At 61.0% G+C, this 21,834-nt stretch overlaps 1 protein-coding gene across 7 annotated transcripts in view; it reads left to right on the forward strand.

Moving 5' to 3' along the window:
- ADAMTS13 (ADAM metallopeptidase with thrombospondin type 1 motif 13) overlaps positions 1 to 21,744 on the forward strand; it is a 31,697-nt gene extending 9,953 nt beyond the window's left edge. For 2 of the 7 annotated variants that reach the window (XM_027051702.2, XM_027051704.2), the window contains exons 12-34: positions 290 to 452; positions 1,154 to 1,258; positions 1,552 to 1,703; positions 1,828 to 1,891; positions 4,138 to 4,264; positions 4,665 to 4,813; positions 5,159 to 5,279; positions 6,003 to 6,083; positions 7,240 to 7,421; positions 9,098 to 9,233; positions 9,327 to 9,456; positions 10,666 to 10,869; positions 11,074 to 11,257; positions 11,866 to 11,986; positions 13,421 to 13,550; positions 13,660 to 13,839; positions 14,505 to 14,687; positions 17,234 to 17,438; positions 18,072 to 18,363; positions 18,889 to 19,035; positions 19,367 to 19,543; positions 20,543 to 20,718; positions 21,259 to 21,744. In XM_027051702.2, the coding sequence (XP_026907503.2) occupies positions 290 to 452; positions 1,154 to 1,258; positions 1,552 to 1,703; positions 1,828 to 1,891; positions 4,138 to 4,264; positions 4,665 to 4,813; positions 5,159 to 5,279; positions 6,003 to 6,083; positions 7,240 to 7,421; positions 9,098 to 9,233; positions 9,327 to 9,456; positions 10,666 to 10,869; positions 11,074 to 11,257; positions 11,866 to 11,986; positions 13,421 to 13,550; positions 13,660 to 13,839; positions 14,505 to 14,687; positions 17,234 to 17,438; positions 18,072 to 18,363; positions 18,889 to 19,035; positions 19,367 to 19,543; positions 20,543 to 20,718; positions 21,259 to 21,444 (3,595 nt within the window). In that variant the 3' untranslated portion in view covers positions 21,445 to 21,744. Of the gene's footprint in view, positions 1 to 289; positions 453 to 1,153; positions 1,399 to 1,551; positions 1,704 to 1,827; positions 1,892 to 4,137; positions 4,265 to 4,664; positions 4,814 to 5,158; positions 5,280 to 6,002; positions 6,084 to 7,239; positions 7,422 to 9,097; positions 9,234 to 9,326; positions 9,457 to 10,665; positions 10,870 to 11,073; positions 11,258 to 11,865; positions 11,987 to 13,420; positions 13,551 to 13,628; positions 13,840 to 14,504; positions 14,897 to 17,233; positions 17,439 to 18,071; positions 18,364 to 18,888; positions 19,036 to 19,366; positions 19,544 to 20,542; positions 20,719 to 21,258 lie in introns of those variants that run through there. The other 5 variants (XM_027051705.2, XM_027051703.2, XM_027051707.2 and 2 more) reach the window with 5 other exon arrangements.
- Positions 21,745 to 21,834: the final 90 nt, after the last annotated feature.

Below are 21,834 nucleotides of genomic sequence, written 5' to 3' on the forward strand. Positions count from 1 at the left end.
CTCCCACGCACCCTCTTGCGTCCACCCGTTTCCGCGCCCACGCCTCAATTCGGCCCCATCCCCGCCCCTCCCTCCAGCCACCCCTCCCTCCTCGCCGCTCCCCTGCCTCATCCCCTTCCTCCCCACTCCCTCTTGCGGGCATCTGCCCGGGCCCCACCTCCACTCCGCCGGGCCCGAGCCCGGTCCCAGCTCTTGCTGGGGGTGCGCGCTGAGAACCCCCTGCCCGCCCGCCCGCGCCCACCCCTCCACCCCGGTGTGCACCCGGGGTCTGAGCCGGGCCTTGTCGCAGCGCAGGACGGGTGCGCTGCCTGTGGGACCCGCCGGGGCCGCAGGCCGGGGCCGCGGGGAGCCCTCCCCGGGCGCAGCCCGGCCTCCACTACGGCGCGGACGAGCAGTGCCGCGTCGCCTTCGGCCCTGCAGCGGTGGCCTGCACCTTCACCAGGGGGCACCTGGTGAGTCCCGCCGGCCGTCCCGCTTCTCCGCCACCCAGCCCCTGCACCCTCTACCCGCGCCCAGCTCCTGCTCCACTGTGCCCTGTGAGCGCCCGCCGTGCCAGGCCGCCAGGCACCGCTTAAAATGCGTAAATTTTGAGCGAGGGTGCTCATGTTTTCCTTTTGACTGTGTCCCACAGATTATGTGGAGCCCCTGAGCCCATGGACGCGGGACTTAATAGGCAGTCACCAAGGGCTTCCTGGAGGAGGTCCCCTCCACACTGAATCCTATAGCAGGAGTGTGAGCTAGCGGGGGAAGGGGAGATGAAGGGGGGCCGGCTCCCCAAAGACGGACTTCCTCCCTGGACTTCCATGGGCCCCAGGCACCTTTGCCCTAGCGGGGCCTCTTTCTCAGTACGGAATACTGAGAATTGTTATCAGTGTTTTTATAAAACATATAAACTTTTTTTTTCTTCGCGTTGTTGTAACAAAACGTATTAACGTTACATATGAGGACACCTGCTTTGACCTAAAGAATCATTTTTTGTCTGCTGATTTGAGAACAAGTGAAAACATTTCGTGGGCTCACAGACAGGTGTGCTGTGCCCATTCTGCCCGGCCACCGGTGCCCACAGAGCGGTGTGTGTGCCCCCGTGGTCTGCGGGGGGACAGTTAAGGCTGGACACTAGCCCCTCCAGCGGGCCCCCTGTGTCCCCGTTTAGGACGTGTGCCAGGCTCTCTCCTGCCACGAGGACCCCCTGGACCAAAGCGTCTGTAGCCGCCTCTTGACTCCCCTCCTGGATGGGACAGAGTGTGGCGAGCAGAAGGTCGGAGCGGGAGTGACGGAGCATGTGTTGGCTGGCGGGCTCTACCAGGCGCTCGGCTTCCCGCTACCCTGCAGACCTCTGTGCCTCTGCCCTTCTCCTACGCTCTGCGGGGGCCAGACCCCTCTGTCCTACACGCTGGGGTTTGCCCTCTTTCGTATTCAGCTTCGTTTCCTGAGCAGGACGGGAGGGCGGGGCACGAGCACGTGTGTATGCCTGTGTGGCCACCCTGCGTGTGCGGGGCCCTGGGGATGCCAGCCGTCCTGGGTGTGCGATAGTGTGCCCTTCTCTCGCAGTGGTGCTCCAAAGGTCACTGCCGCTCCCTGGCGGAGCTGACCCCCGTGGGAGTGGTGCACGGGCACTGGTCTAGCTGGGGTCCCCCCAGTCCCTGCTCCCGTTCCTGCGGGGGAGGGGTGGTCACCAGGAGGCGACAGTGCAGCAACCCCAGGTACTGCACGCAGGAGGCGCTGTTCTCCGGGTCAGGGCTGGGGGGGAGGGCCCCCCCCTCCACATTCCCTGGCTAGGGGGGAGTGGCTCCCCTGTCACCCCCTGTGTCTTGTGGGTACTTTCAGGCCGGCCTTTGGAGGGCGTGCGTGTGTGGGCGATGACCTCCAGGCGGAGATGTGCAACACCCAGGTAGGCCTGCCTCCCCGGGGTGCAGCCAGAGGGTCAGGTCGGCAGCGCGGGGCCGGGGGTGTGGAAGGATCAGGGCGGCTGTAATTCGTGGCTCACGCCAGGGCGCTTTTGAAAGAGGGGGGTGCTGTTCTACCTCTCCTGGGACCTCAATGCATACTCCAGGACGTCCCTGCAGTGTCCCCCTCCATCCCCACCTGCCACTGCCCCCCCCCAGCACCCCCTGAAACCATTCCTCCGTTCTAAGAGCAGGTGAAATTCACGTCACATAAAATCAACCATTTTAAGGGTGGGATCCAGTGGCATTTAGCACATTCACAATGTTGTGCAACCACCGCCTCCATCAAGTTCCAAACCGCTTCTGTCACCCCAAAGTAGGACCCCAGACCCCTTAAGTCGTTGCTCCCCTCCCCCATCCTCCCGCCCTGGCAGCCACCAGTCACCTTTTGTCTCCGCGGATGCGCCTGTTCTGGACATTTCATACAAATGGAACCACACAATGCGTGGCCTTTTTGTGACTGGCTTCTATCACTCAGCATCGTGTCCTCAAGGGTCATCCACGGCGTAGCAGGTGTGAGAAGTGCAGTCCTTTTTGTGGCTGGACGGCAGCCCATCATGTGGATGGGCCACATGTTATCCGTCCATCTGTTGACGGACATTTAGGCCATTTCCACCTTTTGGTTATTGTGAATAGTGCTGCTGTGGGCCTGTGTGTATGTGGACTCGAGGACCAATTCTTATTCCTATTTTTTAATATTTACTTTTGAGAGTGAGAGCGCGTGTGCGGGTGTGAGGGGCAGAGAGAGAGGGAGACAGAGGATCCTCGGTGTCAGCGCAGAGCCCAGCGCGGGGCCTGGACTCACGAACCGTGAGATCGTGACCTGAGCGGAAGCCAGAAGCCACCCAGGCACCCCACCGATTTTTATTTCTTTTGAGTATGCACCTGAAAGTGGGATCACTGGATAGGGGCGCCTGGGGGGGCTCGGTCGGTGAAGCGTCCGACTTCGGCGCAGGTCACGATCTCGCGGTCCGTGGGTTCGAGCCCCGCGTCGGGCTCTGGGCGGACGGCTCGGAGCCTGGAGCCTGCTTCGGATTCTGCGTCCCCCTGTGTCTCTCTCTCTCTGCCCCTCTTCTGCTCGTGCTCTGTCTCTCTTGCTCTTAAAAACGAATAAACGTTAAAAACAAGAGCGGAATCGCTGGGTTGTATGGTGTTTCTACGTTCAAGTCTTTGAAGAGCCTCCAAAACCATCCTGCACAGCGGCCCAGCTACTTTGCACTCCCACTAGCTGTGGGCGAAGGTTCCGCTTTCTCCATATCCTCTCCACTTCCCATCTTTATTGCCCATGAGCTTTTTTTTAAGATTTTCTTTCTTTCTTTCTTTCTCCTTTCTTTCTTTCTTTCTTTCTTTCTTTCTTTCTTTCTTTCTTTCTTCCTCTCTCTCTTTCTCTCTTTCTTTCTTTTGCCTTTCTTTCTTTCTTTCTTTCTTTCTTTCTTTCTCTCTTTCTCTCTTTCTTTCTTTCTTTTGCCTTTCTTTCTTTCTTTCTTTCTTTCTTTCTTTCTTTCTTTCTTTCTTTCTTTCTTTCTTTCTTTTTCTACTTTTAGAGAGAGAGCAGACAGCGAGCCGGGGAGGGGCAGAGAGAGAGAGGGAGAGAGAGACTCCCAAGCAGGCTCCACACCGTCAGGGTTGAGGGCTCAAACTCACAAACCACAAGATCACGACCTGAACCGAAATCCAGAATCAGACGCTTAACTGACTGAGCCACCCGGGCGTCCCTATCGCCGGTGTTCTTTGATCATGGCCAGTACCCTGGGTGCGAGGCGCTCGGATGGCTCCTTTGACGTTGTGTCAAGGTCTGCACATGGCGAGGCCTTCCCTCCCACTTTCTCCAGGCGGTCACGGGCCTCCCCAGACCTGGAGGGCAGAGTCCTCACCTGGAGCACGGGCTCAGGGAGGGGAGCAGGCGAGCAGTGCTCTTTATTTCTTTGTTGCTGGCTGGTAGGCCCTGCCCTGTGTCCTTGCAGATTCTCCGGGATTCTCCCCTCAGCAGAGAAAGGCTCTTGGCTCCCCTGCTTTATAGAGCGGGTAACCGCAGCGCAGCCAGCAGCGGGCTCAAACCCACATCGTGGCCCTCGTGCCGCGGGGTGCCTTGCCGTCCCCGGTGGCAAAGGCTCCTGTCCTAGATCCCCCGCCCCCAGGCCCCCCATCCCAGGGCCCCTCCTGTACCTGTTCTCTGCCTCCTCCCTGCCAGGCCTGTGAGAAGACCCAGCTGGACTTCATGTCTGAGCAGTGCTCCTGGACGGACAGGAAACCACTACACCTGTCCCCAGGCAACACCTCCTTCTACCGCTGGGGCTCCGCTGAGCAGTACAGTCAAGGTGGGCTGGCCCCCGTCACCCTGATGCTGTGAGAGCAGGGCTCGGACTCAGGCTCTGTATCGCGTCCTGGCTCGGCCCCCTTGCTAAGGGGCCTGAGTCTCGGTGTTCCCATCTGTAAGATGGAAATAAAAGTAGGGACTCCCTGCTCGGGTGTTGGAAGGATTCAGTGAGACGACACCGGGAAGCACCAAGGGGGCTCCTTGGCTCGATTCGGTAACAAGCGTTACGTCGTGATCGCGATCGCTGCCTCAGGAGGCGGGGCCCTGGCCCCAAACCCGGAGGATGAAGTGAGGTGGCCCTGACAAGGGCAGGCCCACCTGGGCTGTGCTCTGCAGGGTCACCGCCTTCCCAGCTCCCGGTCACCCTCGCGTCAGGGTTCTCTGTCTCTCCACCTTCCCAGGGGACGCTCTGTGCAGACACATGTGCCGAGCCATCGGCGAGACCTTCATTGTGAGGCGTGGGGACAGTTTCCTGGATGGGACCCGGTGTGTGCCAAGTGGTCGGCGGGAGGACGGGACCCTGAGCCTGTGCGTGTCGGGCAGCTGCAGGGTACGCGTGTGCGGGCAGCGGAGGTACCCTCCCACCCGCTATGGCCCTGCGGCCAGTCACGTCGGAAGCCAGATGCTAAGGGGCTCGGAGAGGGCCTGGTCTGCGGGCGCGGTCCTTGTGAAGCTGCCGCGGAATCCGCATGGGGTGATGCTAGGGCACTGAACTGACCTTGGAGTCAGCAGGGGGTCAAGAGCTCCGCTGTGACCTTGGGGGAGTCATTTATGCCTGCTTCCTGCATGGAGGTCCGATGCTGCAAAACGCCTCGAGTTTGTCGTGTGAATCCCAGGGCCTCAGAGCAGTGGGGTCGGTGGGGACAGGCGTCACCTGCCACTGCTCTTTGCACAGACGTTCGGCTGTGACGGCAGGATGGACTCCCAGCAGGTGCGAGACGCGTGCCAGGTGTGTGGAGGGGACAACAGCACGTGCAGCCCCCGCAACGGCTCTTTCACGGCCGGAAGAGCCAGAGGTAGGGGCTTCCCTCGGGGTGGATGGCCGGGCCGCTGCCAGCCTCCAAGAGACACCTGCAGCTCAGAGCCTTGGCAGTGAGCCCCGGACCCTCCTCGTGGGCCTCGGCCTCTGCCCTCCACCTCGCCAGCCTCCCCGCCCAGCTCGGAGTCTGATGAGGCCGCCGCCTGGGGCAGTGGAGTTTTGGGAATGACTGCTCACAGTAGCTGTGATGCAGATAAAACCCGGATACTGGGCGGTCTGTGGGAGGCCGGCCTGGCCCCTCCTACCCACGGAATCCCATCAGAAGGGATGTTATACTTGGGAACCCCTTGGCTGTGATCTGTTTATAAAGGAGGTCAAGTCATTTGCAAAGTGGGCGCTTAGAAGGTCAGCTGAGGGGTTGAGTCCCACCTCCCTGTGGCGGGTCACACGCTGAGCCCAGAACCTTGGATTCAGTCCCTCCTCCTGGCCGGGGCAGCACCCTGGAGGGTGGCCGCCCAGCCTGGCTTTGATTGGCCCCTGGTGACACGGGGCTCTCTACAGCCCGAGGGGTGACAGGGGCCTCTCTACTGTCCGAGGGGTGACAGGGGGCCCTCTACTGCCCGAGGCAGCCCCATTGTATTGGTAGCTTTCGGGGCTGAGGCTCTTTTTCCTGTACACCTGAAATTTGCTCCCTTTGACTGCGATGTAAGTGACCTGGGAGCACCCACCCTCCCGCCCACCCTCCCCTATTTCCTTCTAGAGTATGTCACGTTCCTGACGGTTACCCGCAACCTGACCAGCATATACGTCGCCAACCAGAAACCTCTCTTCACACACTTGGGTGAGCTGGGCAGAGGGCACTCACCCAGAGTTAGCCAGACTGCGAACGGTGAGGCACAGACCCCAAGATGCCCTCACTTCGGATGCCAGCTACAAGTTCAGGGGGTTCCCTGACCACCGCCAGGGTGGATACGTCACTAGGAGGATCCCCAGAAGTTGGAGAGCTTTTATACCCGCGGTTATGGCTTAGACGATAAAGCCAGAGCAAGAGACGCCTAGGGCAGAACCTGGGAGGGTTCCGTGTCCAGCACCGAAGCGTGACAACATGCACCGAGTAGTGCCAACCCAGGGAGCTCACTGGGGTTCAGCGTCCAGTTTGAATTAGGGCTTCATCACGTAGACGGGAGGCCTGACCGGCGGACCGGTTCCTCACTCGGATGGTCTCCATCTCTGGGCTCGCTGAGGCAGTTGACTCGGAGCTGCTGTCTAAATCGCGTATTTGGTCTTGCCGGTTTGGCCAGCCCCTACCTTAAACAAAGATACAGCTATCAGGTGTGACGCAAGTTCCTGCCTGGAAGCCCAGGGCAAAGGCCACATCTGTCTTTGGACCGGTTGCATTACTACCCAATGCCACGGTGGTTCTTGATTTCGAGGGCGCCTACACCCGTCCTTGGAATCCGGAGTGGGGGCGCTTGGGGGTCCTTGGGCCCCTGAAGCTGCCTGGAGAGCTCCATGTGAGCACGCCTGGTGAGACGGCAGGTCCACAGTGCTCACCAGTTCTGGGCAGAGGCGCAGAGCCACCGACACGGGGACGCTGTCAGCACAGAGCCTGACACAGGGCTCAGACTCACGAACCGTGAGATCATGACCCGAGCCGAAGTCAAGAGCTGGACACTCAACTAACGGAACCCCCCCCCCCCGGTGCCCCGTGGGGACGCTCTCTGTGGTCAGATGCCTGTGCACACCTGGGAGGCTGTGCCTTGCTGGCTGCAGAGACCGCCTGACCCACCTAGGCGCCAGGCAGATGGGCTCCCCTGGGAGGGCTGGGACCCTGGGGGGGAGGCTACAGATGTGGCAGCAGAGATCACGTCCCATGGTTGCCACCACCCCATTTCTTAAACCGGGACCTCTCCCGTGAGGGCTGGCGGCCACCCGCCGCGGGGCTGGGGTGGGGTGGGGTGGCGCTCCCCCCGCTGACAGGCTGGATCCCCCCACAGCGGTGCGGATCGGAGGGCGCTACGTCGTGGCCGGGAACTCTGGCATCTCTCCCAGCACCACCTACCCCTCCCTCCTGGAGGACAGCCGTGTCGAGTACAGCGTGACCCTCACCGAGGACCGGCTGCCTCACCTGGAGGAGATCCGCATCCGGGGACCCACTCGGGAACACGTGGAGATCCAGGTGACCAGGAGGGCCTGTGGGGGGTCGGTGGGGCCTCCTCCTGGTATCGCTCAGCAGTCAGCCCACGGGGTCCCTGGCGTCCCGAGAGTGGGCGTGCAGGGGTCGGGGGCTTCCCCAGGAGAGGGCTGTGCTGCTGAGGTCAGAGATGAGCTGGCCGGGCCAAGCAGGGAGTGACAAACGCGTCTTGAGCGAACAGTGTGTGCCCAGGATGGGTAACTAGGAGGGATGAGGGAAGGGGACACACCGCCCCCCCCCCCCCCAGGCAAGGAGGCAGGACAGATCTGCAGGGGTCTTGCTGGCCATGGGAAGAGTGGGGGCTTCCCCCCGGGGACTTGGGGGTTGGGGAGGGAGGGTGCAGAGGGGGCTCTATGCAGGGCGATCAGGTGCAGTGGGGATCAGGCCTGTGTCGGACCTGGCCCGAGGAGGGCATGGGGAGCGAGACCGTCGGTGACGCCCTGATTAGAGACCCACTGTGGGGGCATCCCTCCCGGAGCCGTGTCAGCCCAGGAGCCGGATGCAGGGTGACCCAGAGGTGAAGGGTCCAGGCCCTGGGACTCGACGGACTGGAGTTTGAATCCCGGCTCTCCAAGAGCTTGGGCAAGGGCATGAACTTTCCTAAGCCTAAATTTCCCCACCCGTAAAATGGGGCTAGGCATACCTACGTTACGAAGTTTTGTCAAGATTCATTTGTCAAAAATAAGGTGCATTAAGCATGTGGCAGGGTGGCACGTCCTGAAAGGTGGCCGCTGCTAAAGGGCTTGCTGGCCTGGATCTTGAAGGTGCCAGAGGATGGGCACGCCCCACCCTAATCGAGGGAAAGTGAGACCCCCCGGGAGCCGTGGGACAGAGGGACGGGCACAGGGCCAGGCCTGCAAGCTGAATGTTCTCCCAAGCCACGCTGTCCTCCGCAGAGGCTGCTAGGTTCTCCCCCTGCCCTTGCCGCCTGTGTATGCCACCGCCCTGTGCCTCAGTGTTCTCCTGTAGAATGGGCAGGAGGCTGCCGTCCCGCCTCCCGGGGTTAGGGGACACACGCGCCCGGCAGCATGGGCAGCAGTCGCTGGCACCGAGTGGATGTGGGGTCTTTCTGCTGGGGACAGAGGCACACGGGAGCACGGGCTTCGGGCTCATCCTCCACGCACGAGCTCCTCTGCACGTGTCCCCACGTGTGCTTTGCCGAGGAAGGCGCCTGGAGGGGTGGATGCAAGTTAGCATGTGTTGAAATAGCCCTGAGAACCCTCAGGGAGGGGTCCGAGGTTTGGTGGCCCTTGGCTTTGGTCTGGCAGCCCCACCTCTGCCCCCACCACCGGGGGAGATAGCCGGGGTCTCCCCCAGAGTGCAAGCCAGGCTGGAGGGAGCCTCCTGGTAAGCAGTTCACTCCTTCCCTGCCTCCTCGTACAGCCCCGTTCGGCCCCCAGCTCCAACCCCCCCGGGAACACTGTTCCAGATGTGGCCGCCTGGCAGCTGTGTCTGCACCCTTTACTCTGTGGGTAAAAATGCAGATTCCTGGGCCGAGAGAGAGAGAGAGAGAGAGAGAGAGCCGCTGAGGCAGGACCCGCCAGGCGGGTTTTAACAACACGGTGCCGGTGCTGAGTGGCCAAATGAGGCATCGTGGGGACGGGTGTTAGAACCTCACGGGGGGGGGGGGGGCCAGCCCGGCCCCTGTCTGTCTCACGCAGGTTTACAGGCGCTACGGGGAGGAGTATGGTGACCTTGCACGCCCAGACATCACCTTCACCTACTTCCAGCCGAAGCAGCCACAGGCCTGGGCATGGGCCGCCGTGCGGGGGCCCTGCTCCGTGAGCTGTGGGGCAGGTGAGGCCCAGGGCGGGGCTGGCCTGGAGCACCATCCGCCCCCTGCGGTGAGGTGGCTCAGCTTCCCCCTTCCCCTCCTCCCCCCGACCCCAGGGCTGCGCTGGGTGACCTACAGCTGTCTGGACCAGGCCAGGAACGAGTGGGCAGAGGCTGCCCGGTGCGAAGGGAGCCAGCGGCCGGCAGCGTGGCCAGAGTCCTGCGCCCCTGGGCCCTGCCCCCCAGAGTGAGTGCTGTCTGCGCCCGGCAGTGGCCCCTGGGCTCTTGCTGGCTGCGGGGTCCACGTAGCTTGGGCTCGATGAGGCCGCTTCCAGGCGTGTTCTCGTGCCGTCCCGGACATTGCCCTGGGAGGTGGGTGTGTCAGTGCCCCCATCCTGCAGGCGAGGACACCGAGATTTGGGCCAAGGCGGGTGCCAGGGTCAGCCTAGTGTGACCCATTCCCGCTGCACCTCTTCTAAGGGCAGCGTGCACCCGCTCTGAGCTCGCTGCAGGGTGGAGGTGGTCGCCTCCCTGGGAGGGAGGAGGTGAGGTTCAGAGAGGTGACGGTGGAAAGCAGCTGGCATGCACCGTTGGCAGGAGCGTAACGTGAGGGACCAGGCTGTCCCTGTTGGGTGCCGGGCTGGTGCACACCCGCTAGCACTTTTGTACAGCTGTCCCGAGGCTCAGGTGGCTGGACAGGTCCGCCTTGTCTCCCACTGCCTCTCCTGGGCCGGTCCTCTGGGAGCCGGAGCCCCAGCGGCTCTGTTCCTCCCCGCCTCAGCTGGGCCACTGGAGACTTGGGCACGTGGGAGAGGGCGGTGTGTTTCGTGGAGGCCCAGGGCAGCCTCCTGAGAACGCTGCCCCCTGCCCGGTGCCGAGCCCTGGCCCTGCAGCCGGCAGTGCTAGAAACCCGCAACCCTCAGCCTGGCCCCGGCAGGTGAGCTCGGGAAGGCGCCGGAGGTGGGGGAGGCGGGGGCACCGTCTGCCTGGCAGGGCTTGTCCCTGCACTGAGCCCTACCCTTCCAGAGTGCCCTGTCTTCCCCAGGACTCTGGCTGGGCCCCACCCTCCTGAGTGAGAGGCGGGGGCGGCCCGGAGTGGCCAGCTTCAGAATTGCCATCCAAGAGACCCTGGGCTGGCCATTTCCCTCTCTGAACCCCCGGGTCCCTGCTCATGGAGGGGCTGTGAGGACCAAGTGATGAAGCCACAGATGGAAAGCAATAAGGGTCACTTTGTCACTGCTATCATTGTCTGCACATGGCACCCCTTCCCCCCCATCCCTTCAGCGTCCAAGCTGGCTTATTCTGATGTGCCATATACTGGCTGGGTGACCAGGGCAAGTCCCTTCCCACTCGGGGCCCCGGCTTTGTTGCTTGTCCGGCGGCGAGGGGGCTGGCCTAGGTCACTGGTGGCCCACGCGTGGCTTGGGCTCCTTTTTCCCTCTCCCATCCGTGGCAGTCGTAGGAACCACCCCCCTGTCCCACCGAGGCCCGCGCCTGCCTCCGAATCCTCAACACGGCGCCGCGGGCCCGACGCCACCTGTCAGGGTTCACACGCACACGAGATGCAGCGGCCATCCCCGATCTGGGTGACCCGATTCTGTCACGGCAGTGATATTATTACGTGGACAGAGGCCTGCTGTCCTCTCTGGAAGGCAGGAGGGTGAGGGCCGTGTCACCGTGGATGCCAGCAGCCGCTCGTCCGTGCTGCAGGGAGAGGCCTCTGGGTTTTGCTCCGTGGTGGCGTGCCTCTCTGAGCTCTCGGATCCTGGGGCGCAGGCTCACTGCCTCCTGCCCCAGGGGCTGGGCTGTACCTGTGGCCCAACGGCAGGGACAGGGCCTGATGTGACTCCCGCATCCTCCTCAGGCGCCAGGAGTCGGACACGTGCTCATCAGCCTGTGAGGCCCACCTGGCTTCGCACAACGGGACGTGTATGCACGGGGCAGGTGGCCCGGACGCGCTGGCCACAGCCGGGCCCTGCTCCACAGACGAGAAGCTGCCCGCCCTCGAGCCGTGTGTGGCCACGGCATGTCCTCCGGCACAGGGCCACGTGAGTGCCCTGGGCTATTGGGTGCTTCTCTGGCCAGAGAACGGGGAGCGCTGGTTACCATCCGCCTCCTGGCCAGAGCGCAGAGGGTGTCCCTCCGCAGTCCTGCTGTGCGCGGGATACCCCCCGCCCCGGTCAGAGGGAAAACTTAGGGGAAAGGCTCAGGACCTACCGGAAAGCCCCGCTGCGGCCGGCAAGCCAGGCTGAAGCCCAGACCCTGTTAGAATGCTGCCAGTTCCCTGCAGCACACACACTCCTGCCTGCGTCCTGGGGCCCTGGCTGGCGGGCGTTGCTTTCAGACAAGCCAAGCCTGTCCCCTCCAGACTGGTGGGGGCTGCGGGGTCAAGGGCGCCTGCAAATCTGGCTCCCGAGCCCCAGCCTCAGCCCTGCCCTACGGCGATACAGAGGCCAAGGTGGGTGTGGGCTGAGGGCTTCCTCTGGCAGCCAGAAGTACATCTCCCCAGAAAGGAGCAGCAGGGAGGGGCAGCCTTTGGGGGTGCTGCTGACCGCTTCTGCTCGCTCCTGAAGAGATTGGCACGGCTGGAGGCCAGGTGCCCAGGGATCGAGAGGGTGAAACCCAGACCCAGCGGCTCCTTCCCTGTTCCCTGCAGACAGACCCCCAGTCTCTAGAGGAGGAGGCCACATCCCCACCGGCCCCTGCCAGGCCGGGGGCCCGCGCCGCCCACGTGTGGACTCCCCTGGCGGGGCCGTGCTCTGTCTCCTGCAGTCGAGGTAAGGCCCCCAGGGCTCATTCGCTAACTCTTACCTGTCCCTGTCTACATTTTGTCTAGTTCTTTTTTTTTTTTTAAATGTTTATTTATTTTTGAGAGAGAGAGAGAGAGAGAGAGACAGAGCGTGAACGGCAGAGGGGCAGATGGAGAAAGAGACACAGAATGTGAAGCAGGCTCCAGGCTCTGAGCTGTCAGCACAGAGCCTGACATGGGGCTCGAACTCACGAGCTGTGAGATCATGACCTGAGCCGAAGTCGGACGCTTCACCGACCGAGCCCCCCAGGCGCCCCGCGTTTTACCTAGTTCTAGAAGCATTTGGGTGGGCTTACAGAGAATCCAGACTACACGAGAACGTAACATAATACACAAGGGGACCGGGGCAAAGTGCAGACAGTCATGTAAATGTGTTCATTGATTGGCTGAAAGATAGGGTTAGGGTTCCCGGCAATACTGGCACCCAAATGTATTTCTTAAGGTGTGGAAAAGCAGTGAGAGGAGGGCCCCAAACTTAGCCATGAGCTTCCTGGCAGCCAAACCAGAAGAAAATTCCAAGATATGCCACGTTCTTAAACCAAAACGCTAACCACTTGCTTCGTGAAACTGGAGCATGTGTACAACCAAGACCAGAGATTTCTTTCGAGGACGCTCCTAAAGGAGAGATTCAAGGAAACCAGCCCTGATAACATCGTCATCAGAAACGCATTAAGAGATTCTCATATAGCTATTCTGGACCTACTATGTGCCAGGCACTTTGTATCTGTGCTTTAAAAATCTTGGGGCGCCTGGGTGGCTCGGTCGGTTAAGCGTCCGACTTCGGCTCGGGTCACGATCTCACGGTCCGTGGGTTCGAGCCCCACATCGGGCTCTGTGCTGACGGCTTGGAGCCTGGAGCCTGTTTCAGATTCTGTGTCTCCCTCTCTCTGTGACCCTCCCCCATTCGTGCTCTGTCTCAAAAATAAACGTTAAAAAAAAAAATAAAAAAAAAATCTTTAGAGTCGCCTGGCTGGCACAGTCAGTTAAGCGTCCTACTTTGGCTCAGGGCGTGATCTCCCGGTTCATGGGTTTGAGCCCCACATCAGGCTCTGTGCTGACCGCTTGCTCAGAGCCCGGAGCCTGCTTCGGATTCTGTGTCTCCCTCTCTGTCTGCCCCTCCCCTGCTTGCACTCTGTCTTCTCTCTCTCTCTCTCTCTCTCCTTCAAAAAGAAACATTAACAAAAATGTTTAAGTCTTTATAAATATCCCTGCATGTTAGGCAGATGAACAACCTGAGAGAGGTTAAGTCACTCGAACATGTGACTTGACCAGCTGGGAAGTGGCAGAGGCAGGGCTGGAGCCCACGTCGGCCTTATCTGCTAGAGTCTCCAGAGAGCTGGGCACCTGTAGTTCTGGCTGAATCCTCCTCTTGGGGCTCGGGGCCTCTGCTCCCTCCCCGCAGGCCTGAAGGAGCTGCATTTCGTGTGCGTGGACTCTGTCCTGGGGACCCCTGTCCAGGAAGAGCTATGTGACCTGGGAAGCAAGCCTGGGAGCCGGCGGGAGGTCTGCCAGGCTGCCCCGTGCCCGGCTTGGTGAGTGGGGGTGGAGACTGTGCTGGGGGCGGCAGCCTGGGTCCCCCGGGGAGGAAGGAGTCTTACCCTGGCGTGTAGCCTCCCAGGGAACGCTGGCCTGTTACCGCAGGTGGGAGACCCGAGCCTTGGCGCCGTGCCCAGTGACCTGCGGAGGGGGGCGGGTGCCACTGGCTGTCCGCTGCGTGAGGCTGGACCGCGGTCGCCCCATCCCCCTGCCTCACTCCAAGTGCTGGCCGCTGCCCAGGCCCCGCCCCGTCCGGGACTGCAGTCCGGAGCCCTGCCCTGCCAGGTGGGCCCCTTCCCAAGGAGACGGGTGGTCCTAGGCGTCGCCTTCCAGGAAGCCTCTGACCCTCCGTGTCCTCGCCTGTGGGAGCAGGTCACACTGGTGTCCGGGAAGGCTATGGTTGGGGGGGACGTTTAGAGCGTGTGAGTGTTGTCTCACGGGGTCTGGGATGCCGTGGGCCCATGTGGCTGATGGTTCGTTTATCGCTTGCTCTTTCCTGAGCACCTGCCCCGCCCAGGTGCTGTTCTGGCAGAAGGGACCCAGCAGGGAGCCGGACAGACAGGCATCCCTGCCCTCCCGGAGCGGGCGCCAGGGGCGGGGGGAGATGGGAGACAGAGTCGGATGGGGGGATGTGGCAAACGTGGCGGGAAGGAAGATTAGGAGTGCCGGCCGGGCGCGGTGGGGGGCTGGGGTTCCTGCTAGAGACAGATATCCTTGCAGGCTCCCTTGGGTCCCCTGCCTCTCCCCCAACTTCCCTTCGAACACGTCGGTTTGCCTTTAGCTTTGCGTTCTGCAGAATGGGCTCTCCCGCGTGTTTTCTGTCCACTGGGCCCGGCCTCTCGGTGGAGATGTGAAGGTGACCCTCGGAGAAAGGCCCTTGCCAGGCCCTTCCCGGTCTGGGGAAATGGGACCTGCTTCTCTGGGCGCCGCCTGACTCCGCTTTGCCCCAGGTGGCAGTACAAGCTGGCAGCCTGCAGCGTGAGCTGTGGAGGAGGGGTCGCACGGAGGATCCTGTATTGCGCACGGGCCCACAGGAGGGACGAGGGCGAGGAGATCCTGCCGGATACCCAGTGCCTGGGGCTGCCTCGCCCGGAGCAGCAGGAGCCGTGCGGCCCGGAGCCCTGCCCACCCAGGTCAGCAGCCCCCAGGTGTCCAGCAGGCAGCCCGAGGTCCTGGAGCGTGTGGACGCCCGGCCGGTCGCCGTGGGGCTTAAAGGGTGGCTCTGGCGGGAGACGGTGCTCGGGAAGCAGGACCACCTGGCAGGCTGCACTAGGTGTCCGAGGTGACGTTCCAACAAAACGCAGGTGGCATGCCCGTGGGGTGCGCGGGTGGGGGGAGGGCTGGGGGGCTTCACCGGGAGGGGGCAGCATTGACGCGGAGTCCGCAGCTGGTCCCTGCTGGGCACAGGACAGAGTAGCTGCAGCCAACGAGGTCCAGGGGTGGGGTGGGAGCCTGACGGGGAGGAACAGACAGTCACCTTGTTGGTCGGCCCTGCTTCCACGGCTGCTTCTTTGTAGCTCTGCGTTTTTGTTTTTGTTTTTTTTTTAACGTTTACTTATTTTTGAGAGAGAGACGGAGTGAGAGACAGAGTGTGAGCGGGGGAGGGGCAGAGAGCAAGGGAGACACAGAATCCAAAGCAGGCTCTGAGCTGTAGGCACAGAGCCCGACGCGGGGCTCGAACCCACAAACCACAAGATCGTGACCTGAGCCGAAGCCGGACGCCTCACCGACTGAGCCACCCAGGCGCCCCGGGAGCTTCGCGTTTTTACCACCGAACTGCTTTTCTGAACCCAAACAAGGGAACAGACACCTGTGTCCCAGCCTTAATAGATTCGCTGTATTGCCATGTTTCCTTCCTGTCGGTCTCCTTGGCTTCAAAGAAATACACCGTTACGGATAAGAATTCGTTCCAATTAAAACGCTTAGCTCACCTGTCATCTATTTGGGGTCTGTCGCAGAGTCGGGAGCACACTTTATTTCTCCACGTCAGTCACTGAATTTCCCCCGACGGCCCCTTTATCATGTCCTAGATCCTTGTGTACATTGGGATCTGTGTCAGGGCTTTCTATCGGCTTCTGTTGTTTGTAATTCCCCCACCCGTCCCCGTGTCAGAGTGTTTTAAATACTGTGGCTTTATGGTCCACTTACCACCCACACCGGTGTCTCTTGGCTTGTGCTGAAGTCCCTTGGCCGCGCAGCCCAGTCATTCGTATGGGAATTTATCTGGGATTTATACGGCAGTTGCACACACCCCTGAGCTCTGGCTACTCCCCCGATGGCACCTGCCTCAGGGCTTCTGTGGCTACCTTCCCGCTGCCAGAATGGGTCTTCTCTGGATAGCCTTTCGTCCAGGCTCTGCTCAAAGCACCGCAGCAGAGAGGTGGGGAGTCCTCCCTGAGCACCACTCCAGAATGGCACACTCAGCCCACCCCGTGACTCTCGGCTCTGCCCTCTTCTTCATAGCATGTGCTACGCCCTGGCGTTTATTTCGCTGTTGATTTCTCTGTCTGTTCCTTCACTGAGTGTAGCGGTTTCTCAACCGGGGGCGATTTCGCCTCCCAATGTGGCATTGTCTAGAGACATTTTTTCTTTTAAGTTTTTCTTTCTTTATTTTGACAGAGAGAGCACAGCAGGGGAGGGGCAGAGAGAGAGAGAGGGAGAGAGAGAATGCTAAGGGGCTCGAACTCATGAGCCTTGAAAACACGACCTGAGCAGAAAGCAAGAGTCAGACGCTTCACCAACTGAGCCATCCAGGAGCCCAGCCTTGGTTCTCTTCTCTTTTCTTTTCTTTTCTTTTCTTTTCTTTTCTTTTCTTTTCTTTTCTTTTCTTTTCTTTTCTTTTCTCTTTTCTTCTCTTCTCCTCTCTTCTCTTCTCTTTTCCTTTCCTTCCTTTCCTTTCCTTGATTCACTTCTTACATATAACACCCAGTGCTCATCCCAACAAATGCCCTCCTCAATGCCCATCACCCATTTTCCCCACCCCCTGCATCTCCCATCCCCATCCACCCTCAGTTTGTTCTCTGTATTTAAGAGTCTCTTGTGGTTTGCCTCCTTCTCTGTTTTTATCTTACTTTTGCTTCCCTTCCCCTATGTTCATCTGTTAAGTTTCTCAAATTCCACAGATGAGCGAAGCCCTACGATATTTGTCTTTCTCTGACTTATTTCACTTGGCACAATACCCTCCACTTCCATCCACGTTGTTGCAAATGGCAAGATTCCATTCTTTTTCATCGGCAAGTGTATATAAATCACATCTTTATCCATTCACCCGTCGGTGGACATTCGGGCTCTTTCCAGACTTTGGCTATTGTCGATAGCGCTGCTATAAACATGGGGGTGCCCGTGCCCCTTCGAATCAGATGTGCAGACACACGTTAAGGGCCGTGACCAGGGAAGGGGGGTCGCCACTGGCATCTGGCAAGTGGGTGGAGTGAACCTCCTGCACCGCATCCGACGGAGCCATCGGCCCCAGATGTCAGTGGTGCCAAGGCGGTGCTGAGGCTAATCACAAGTCGACACGGGCAGGACCGACCGACGTTGGGATGTGTTCTCCCTTATCCAAGGGCGTCTCTTCCCCCGTCCCTGTCACTTGCATAACTGAGGATCCGCGAGCCCTGGACGGGAAGGGCCCACCCTTCCTGGGCTCGGGGCTGCACCCTGGGGTCTTCTGTCCTCGCAGGTGGAAAATCGTGTCCCTTGGCCCATGCTCAGCCAGCTGTGGCCTTGGCACCGCCACACGCTCCGTGGCCTGTGTGCAGTTCGATCAAGGCCAGGACGTCGAGGTGGACGGGGCGGCCTGTGTAGCTTTGGTACGGCCTCAGGCCAGCATCCCCTGCATCACCGCCGACTGCGCCTACCGGTGGCGTGTCAGCACCTGGACACAGGTGAGCACGGCAGCTGGGGCGTGCGTCGGCCGAGGGTCCTCATACGCAGGGACCTGGGGGCTTGGATTCATCGTGACCCCCTGAAAGGAAGGGGGAGACTGGGGCGGGAGGAAGTAGTCAAGGCATCTAGAGACAGAAGACACAGCGAGGCCTGGAGACCTGAGGGGCGGGTCTGGACCGAGGTCTGGAGACACCAGGCCACGAAGGGGAAGGGGACTCAGGTCTCCGTTCTTGCCTTTCTGGCGCCGTCACCTCGCAAGGTAGTGCAAAGACAAAGGTAGATGTGGTTAGGTCTCCTGCGGGAAGATCTCGCTCACGGTCAGGAAGGGGAGAGGAGGCAAAGCAGACAGCCACCGCCGGCGTTGGGCACAAGGACTCTGGGCGTCGGGTCCTGGTGGAAACGAGAGCTCAGATGAGGGCAGTGCAGGGCAGGAGGGCAGGGGGGGTGCTGGTGCCGTGACCCGGCAAGGTAACCCCTCCGAGCCTCAGTCTCCTCACCTGTGGAATGGAGACGTGTGCCCGCCCCCCGGGCTGTGCACAGATGAGATCAGATCATGCCTGGCCAGCAGTCACTGCTGTCCTCGACGCCCTCTGGCGAGGTCAGCCTCAACTCCCTCTCTTGTCTCCCGGCAGTGCTCTGTCTCCTGCGGAGACGGCATCCAGCACCGGCACGATGCCTGCCTTGGACCCGGGTCCCAGGCACCGGTGCCAGCCCACTTCTGCCAGCACTTGCCCAAGCCAGCCACGGTGCGGGGCTGCTGGGCTGGGCCCTGCGCTGGGCAGGGGACCCCCAGCCCGGCGCCCCCCGAGGAAGCCACTGCTGGTGCTCCTCCGGAGCAGCCCCGGCCCCAGGCCCACCTCCTCTCCCCAGCTCCCCGGCTTCAGGGGCTTCTGCCTGGGCCCCAGGAAAGCCCGGCTGTGTCCAGTTATGTCCTTCAACTTTCTGTCTGGGCACTGGCTGGCTGCGGGAAGGGTGGGCAAAGCCGTCCCCAGCTGGGAGAGCTGGGACAGCCTCCTTGTGGGGACCTCCTGGGGTCATCCTGCGAAGCAGCACTTGGGTGCGGCGGGGGCTGAAGGCGTGGCCTTGGGAGGTGGGGCTCCAGGCTGGCCCTCTCCTTCCACTTTGCTTCTGCTGGCCGAGTGCAAGCTCGCTTTCCTTACCCTCAGCCTGAGGTTTCACAGGATCCGACCCAGGTCTGTGGGACGCAAGGCCACGTGCTGCTGTCCACACTGCCTCCCTCTCACTGGAGCATCCGGAAGCGGCTCTGTGCCCTGCCTGCACCCATGCAGCCCCTCCCCTGACCTAAGAATGCTTTTCCAGCTGGGCCTAGGAGGCTGTCAGCCACCCTACCTCTCAGTCTCCTACCCAGCGTGGAAAACCCTGGGGCCTCCCTTCGGGGAACGCCCCGCCCTGAAGCTCCGTTTTCCTGTGCTCCTGCCTCCTTTCCAGGCGTCTGTGGCCGGCAGCACCTTGAGCCGACAGGAACCATTGACATGCGAGGCCCAGGGCAGGCTGACTGTGTAGTGGCCATCGGGCGGCCCCTGGGTGAGGTGGTGACCGTTCAAGTCCTCGAGAGTTCCCTCAACTGCAGCACTGGTACGTCTGGGGCCGCACGCACCACCGGTCTTGGTGTGGGGCCTCGGGCACTGGTGAGCAGGACTCCAGCCTGCCCCGTTCCCAGCGGGATGCACCAAGTGCATTCTCCACCCCCCCCTCCCCCAATAATCATCATGGCCATCTCGAGCCTGTCGTGCGATTGTCCCCGTTCTGCAGATGAGGAAACTGAGGCTGTGTCCGATGACTTAGAGCCACAAAGGCAGGAAGTGGGACGGTTGGGACCCGACCACAGCTCAGTCTACCCCAGGGCCGTCGTGCTGCCCGCCCAGAGCAGGGGGTGCTGGACCCTCACCACTCCGTCACTTCCTAGGGGACATGTTGCTGCTTTGGGGCAGGCTCACGTGGAGGAAGATGTGCGGGAAACTGTCGGACATGACTTTCAGCTCCAAAGCCAACACGCTCCTGGTGAGGCAGCGCCGTGAGCGGCCGGAAGGCGGAGTTGTGCTGCGGTACCGGAGCCAGCCTGCCCCGGGAGCCTCCCACAGAGGTATGGGGGGCAGTGGGGGGGGGGGGAAGCAGAGCCTCCCCCACGTCCCTGCGGGTGCCGCCTACCGGGCGGCTGACTGTCATGGAGGAGGACACCACCAGCTCCCTGTGCCAGGACGAGGTCCTGGTGTGTGTGTTGCGTCCCTCCCTCGCTAGGCCCCTGCAGCCACATGGGTGGCTGCCCTGGCACTCATGTCCCTCAAGACCCTTCAAGGTCCTCTGTGAGCAGCTTTCCCCCAGCCCTGTTCCAGTGCAGTGTCCTCTCTGCTCAGCCCCCACAGAGCTGGTGTGTGCATGCATGCTTGCACGTGTGAGTGAGCGCACACACACACACACACACACACACACACCCCTCAGGTAGAGGATGGCATCCCATGGCCCCACTGGTGTCTTCCAGTAGCCCTCTTGGAGGTCTCAGGGGACTTTCCCTCTCCCAACAGCCCAAGCTGGCTGAAGGTGGCTTCCCTAGCCAGCTCCAGAGGTTTCTGGGCGCCCCCAGGCTTCACTTCTACAGAGATTTGCCTCCCCCCGCCCCCTCCTCCCCCCGCCCCTCAGCGAGTAGCTTTTTGGTGCCTGAGCACAGGCATTGAGTGCTCAAGGGCGGGCCGCCCCTTCTCAGGCTCCTCTCTTCTGGCCTCCCTCCCGCACATGGGCTCTTGCCTCACCAGGGGCACGGGCAGGAGGCGCAGGCAGGCGGGGCTCCCGTGGGCTCCTAATGTCAATGGCCTTTGTGACAGTTACCTTCACTTTACAGAGGAGGGAACTGAAGCTCAGAGCATTTAACGCCTTCGCCTAGGGTCTCACAGCAGAAAGTGGTAGAGGTGGGGTTCGGCGAGGGCTTCTGTGGCGGAGACCCGATCTTGACCACAATGCCATATTGCCCCCCTTCACTGCCCCCTGGCTGTGAGCCGCCCTGGCCTCTGGCATTAGTGGTCTTTCCCAGGGCTGCTAGGTCCTGAAGTGGCCCACACCCAGCCCATCCACCTGCTCTCCTCTGCAGAGTGTGATATGCAGCTCTTTGGACCCTGGGGTAAAATCGTGAGCCCCTCGATGAGTCCACGTGGGAGGAACCTGGGGGGCTGCCGCATCTTCATCAATGTGGCTCCACGGGCCCGCATTGCCATCCATGCCCTGGTCACCAGCGTGGGCACAGGCACTGATGCCAGCCACATCTTGGTAAGGCTACCAGGATGGGGACAAGAATGGGTTGACTTTTGCTATGAGTCTAGACAGCTGTCCCTGGGGATGAGAACTGGGGGTGCTGTACCCACTTTGCCCCCAAACCTCAAAATCATTTGTGAAAGAATGAGAGAGAAGAGTTTCCTCCACTTACTCACCAACAGATGTTTACTGAGCTCCCCACAGGAGTGAAATAGACAAGACCTTTTCTGATGTAGACAGTTAACCCAGAACTCAAGCATAATTTTAGATCCTCTGCAAAGTGTCAGCTCCCCTGCTGGAGGCAACCTGGCTTCTGGAATTAGACAGACCTGGGCTCAGAACCCATCTCTCACATCCTGGCTGTGTGTCCTTGGGGAAGTAATACAACTTCTCTGAACCTGTTTCCTGGGTAGAATAGTAGTGGCTTCCTGACAGGGCTGTTGTGTGAGGATTAAGTGTGTGGCCCCGAGTGTATGGTCCCTTGTATATTAAAGGCACCATAAATGCTAGCCACCGTTTTTGGCCGGCCCTCTGGGGCTGCCCCTTTCCCCTCAGATCCGGGACATCCACAGCCTGAAGACGATGACATTCCGTGGGCAGCAGGCACTCTACTGGGAGTCCGAGGGAAGCCAGGCTGAGATGGAGTTTAGCCAGGGCTTCATGGAGGCGGGCGCTAGTCTGTGGGGCCTGTACTGGACCCTCGGATCTCGAGTGCAGGAACCTGGCTGGGCCGTACCCTAGCTTCCTCTCCAAGCACAAACCTCCAGTGCCCTGCGTGCACAGTAGGATGTCTCCTCCAGGTTCTGGAAAGGAAATGAAACGAACTTGACATTTATGAGCACCTGTTAGGTGCCTGGCAAGCCCCAGAGGGTTGACTCTGGTCTCTGAGTGCTTTCCAATTTGAATTCCGTCCAATCTTAAGTATCTCCTTTAAGGGCCTCCTCCAACATGCAAAAGGCTAGGCGGCGGGAGGCAGGGTCTGGACTCTGTCTGGAAAGGCAGTCACCAGTCCCTCTGTACCAATAAACGGAATGTGCAGTCTGAGTAGCGTTTTTCTTCACATAACCTGTCCAATCTGCCTTGAAAACCCACCCCAGGGCATTGCCGGAATTCCCTGGCAGCGGCAGGGCT

This window comes from Acinonyx jubatus, chromosome D4 (genome assembly GCF_027475565.1).
Source record: "Acinonyx jubatus isolate Ajub_Pintada_27869175 chromosome D4, VMU_Ajub_asm_v1.0, whole genome shotgun sequence".
NCBI classification, from domain to species: domain Eukaryota; kingdom Metazoa; phylum Chordata; class Mammalia; order Carnivora; family Felidae; genus Acinonyx; species Acinonyx jubatus.